Source organism: Phascolarctos cinereus, unplaced genomic scaffold (genome assembly GCF_003287225.1).
Source record: "Phascolarctos cinereus isolate Bilbo 61053 unplaced genomic scaffold, phaCin_HiC Scaffold_726;HRSCAF=1367, whole genome shotgun sequence".
In the NCBI taxonomy this organism is placed as follows: Eukaryota; Metazoa; Chordata; class Mammalia; order Diprotodontia; family Phascolarctidae; genus Phascolarctos; species Phascolarctos cinereus.
The window spans coordinates 349,991,802-349,994,395 of NW_027556098.1; the positions used below are offsets into that span (position 1 = coordinate 349,991,802).

General features: G+C 38.7%; 1 protein-coding gene across 1 annotated transcript; it reads left to right on the top strand.

The window, feature by feature from the left end:
- Nucleotides 1-361: 361 nt before the first annotated feature.
- LOC110195127 (olfactory receptor 51F1-like) lies at nucleotides 362-1,318 on the top strand. Its single transcript, XM_020967763.1, has one exon. It carries the CDS (start codon nucleotides 362-364, stop codon nucleotides 1,316-1,318), a length of 957 nt encoding a protein of 318 aa, XP_020823422.1.
- Nucleotides 1,319-2,594: the final 1,276 nt, after the last annotated feature.

Consider the following 2,594-nt stretch of genomic DNA (forward strand, 5'->3'; position numbering starts at 1 on the left):
CCCAATGCATACATGACATAAATATGTGCTCTTTTATGAAGGTGGGGGCAAGAGGCAAACTACTAGATTCAATACTTACAGGAGATACAACAGTAATAAAGAGTACATAATTCTATCTTTATATCAACACTTATGAATTTAATCAGTCATTCACCCTTTCATCAAATATTTATTGATCCATTGTGCTAGGAATGGAAGGATACCACAATTTTAAGAAATAAGGCCATGTGGTGGTTCACTTAAGGGAAGAGTTTTGAAAGAAAAATCCATCATATCATTTTTATATATAGTGAGGGAATTTTTCTTGTGTTTCTGCAGAATCTGAGCCATATGAAAATAAATGCTATCTTCCTAAACTACAATGGTAACTTTTAGCAACTTGACATCTCCATTTCCAACCTTCCACCTCATTGGTATCCCAGGACTCGAAGCAGACCACATCTGGATCTCCATCCCTTTCTGCTGTCTCTATGCTATTGCCCTTTCAGGAAACAGCATGATCCTGTTTGTCATCATCACAGAGCAGAGCCTTCATCAGCCCATGTACTATTTCCTTTCTATGCTATCAGCTACTGACTTGGGCTTAATTATTTCTACAATGTCAACAACATTGGTCGTCCTTTGGTTTGATTTGAGAGAGATCAGCTTAGATGGCTGCATTGTCCAAATGTTCTTCTTACATGGGTTCACAGTCATAGAAACTGGTGTCCTAGTGGCTATGGCCTTTGATCGCTTTGTGGCTATCTGTGACCCTCTGAGATATAGCACTATTCTCACCAATGCCAGAATCCTTCAGATTGTTCTGGTGATACTCATACGCATGATAGTATTGTTGGTACCAACACTTTTGTTACTGAAACGGCTATCATTCTGTAAAATGAATGTGCTTTCCCATTCCTACTGCTACCACCCTGATGTGCTCAAATTGGCATGTTCAGATACCAAACCCAACAGCTTCTGGGGCTTAACTGGTCTTATCTTGACTTCAGGGACAGATACACCATGTATCATCATCTCCTATGTCATGATCATCCATTCTGTCCTCAGTATTGCATCACCCACAGAGCAGCACAAGGCCTTCAGCACTTGTGTGTCCCATATTGGAGCAGTTGCCATCTTCTATATCCCTCTGATTTCCCTGTCCCTGGTGCACCGCTTTGGCCAGTCAGCTCCTAAGATTGTACAAACAATGATGGCCAACATCTACTTAATCCTTCCACCTGTGCTCAACCCTGTCATCTACAGTCTGAAAACCACACAGCTTCGTGGGGCTTTGCTCAAATTGCTCCTTGCCAAGGACCCTTCTATGTCAGGCTGAGATTAGCTGAGATAAAAAAAGATATGTTATCGTAGCTATGTGTTTATACATGTGAGTGAGGAATGAATTTCGTTTCCACAGATAATTGGCTTCAGAGTATGAAAAGTCATTGAAGGAAACTGTAACTCCAATTCCATAAACATAGCACAAATTGTAGGGTAATTATGCAGAAAAATGAAAGTGATTTGTTGAGAGCTCCAGGGGATGTATTCTTGATATTATATGAGCACCAAACATGTATAGTCCTGTAATCAGAGTGATTGAAAGCTTATGGATTATGGATGATAATTTGGTGGCATGAATAACACTGAGAGAAACCATATAAAGTTCCTAGCTATTTTACAAAAGGAGGGATAGAAGGTCCCTAATTAATATTAAATTTAGAGTAGTTGCTAGAGATGACTATAGGAAGAGTGTCAGTGTATATGGAACATGTGGGCCAAAGAAGGCTGACTGGAATGATTTCAGGGAATGTACATGATGACACATCAATATATCTGAAGTGGAATGAAGAAGGAGAAACCCCGAAAGCTACTCAAAACATTTTGGAAGTATAAAGGTAACAGAAGCAGAAAGAATATGCAAAGAATATTTTAAATGGTCTCTCAAAGTCCCAGGAAAAAGGACACATGACACATTAAGTAAAATACTTGTTTTCATGTCAAGAAAGGCAAAATTTGGATCTTGCCACAGACAGTTACTAGCTGTGTGACACTGAGCAAGATAAGACTTTTATTAGCCTCAGTTTCCTCATTTGTAAAATGAGGATAATAATAGTACCTTGCAGTCCAAATCAGATAATGCATGTAGAGTACTTTGTCCTGAAACTGTTATTATTACTGTTGTCATTTTTGGTTTTCGTTAGCACCACAACCACCATCACTACCATCATCACTACCACCACCACCACCATCATCATCATCTCTACCATTATCATACTAAGATGTGGGTTACTGAGATGAAAATAAAGGTTTATTCAAATTAAGTCATTCCTACTGAAAAGCTTAAGCCACATTTGAATTCAGATGTGAAGGCTGTTCCCAAGAGATCAAAACTTAAGAGGCTTCAGAGGCCATCTTTTTCTAACCCCTTGATTTCAAAGATGAGAAAAGTGGGAAGCAGTAAGGTTAAGTGATGTATTTGATCAAGGTCACAGAAGTAACAAGTTTCAGAGGTGTCCTCTATGTCCTCAGTGTACAGAATTGTTGTCCCTATCATACTATATTGTCTTCTTTCTATATAAGAAACACTCTTCAGGAAATTAAGCAAAAGAATC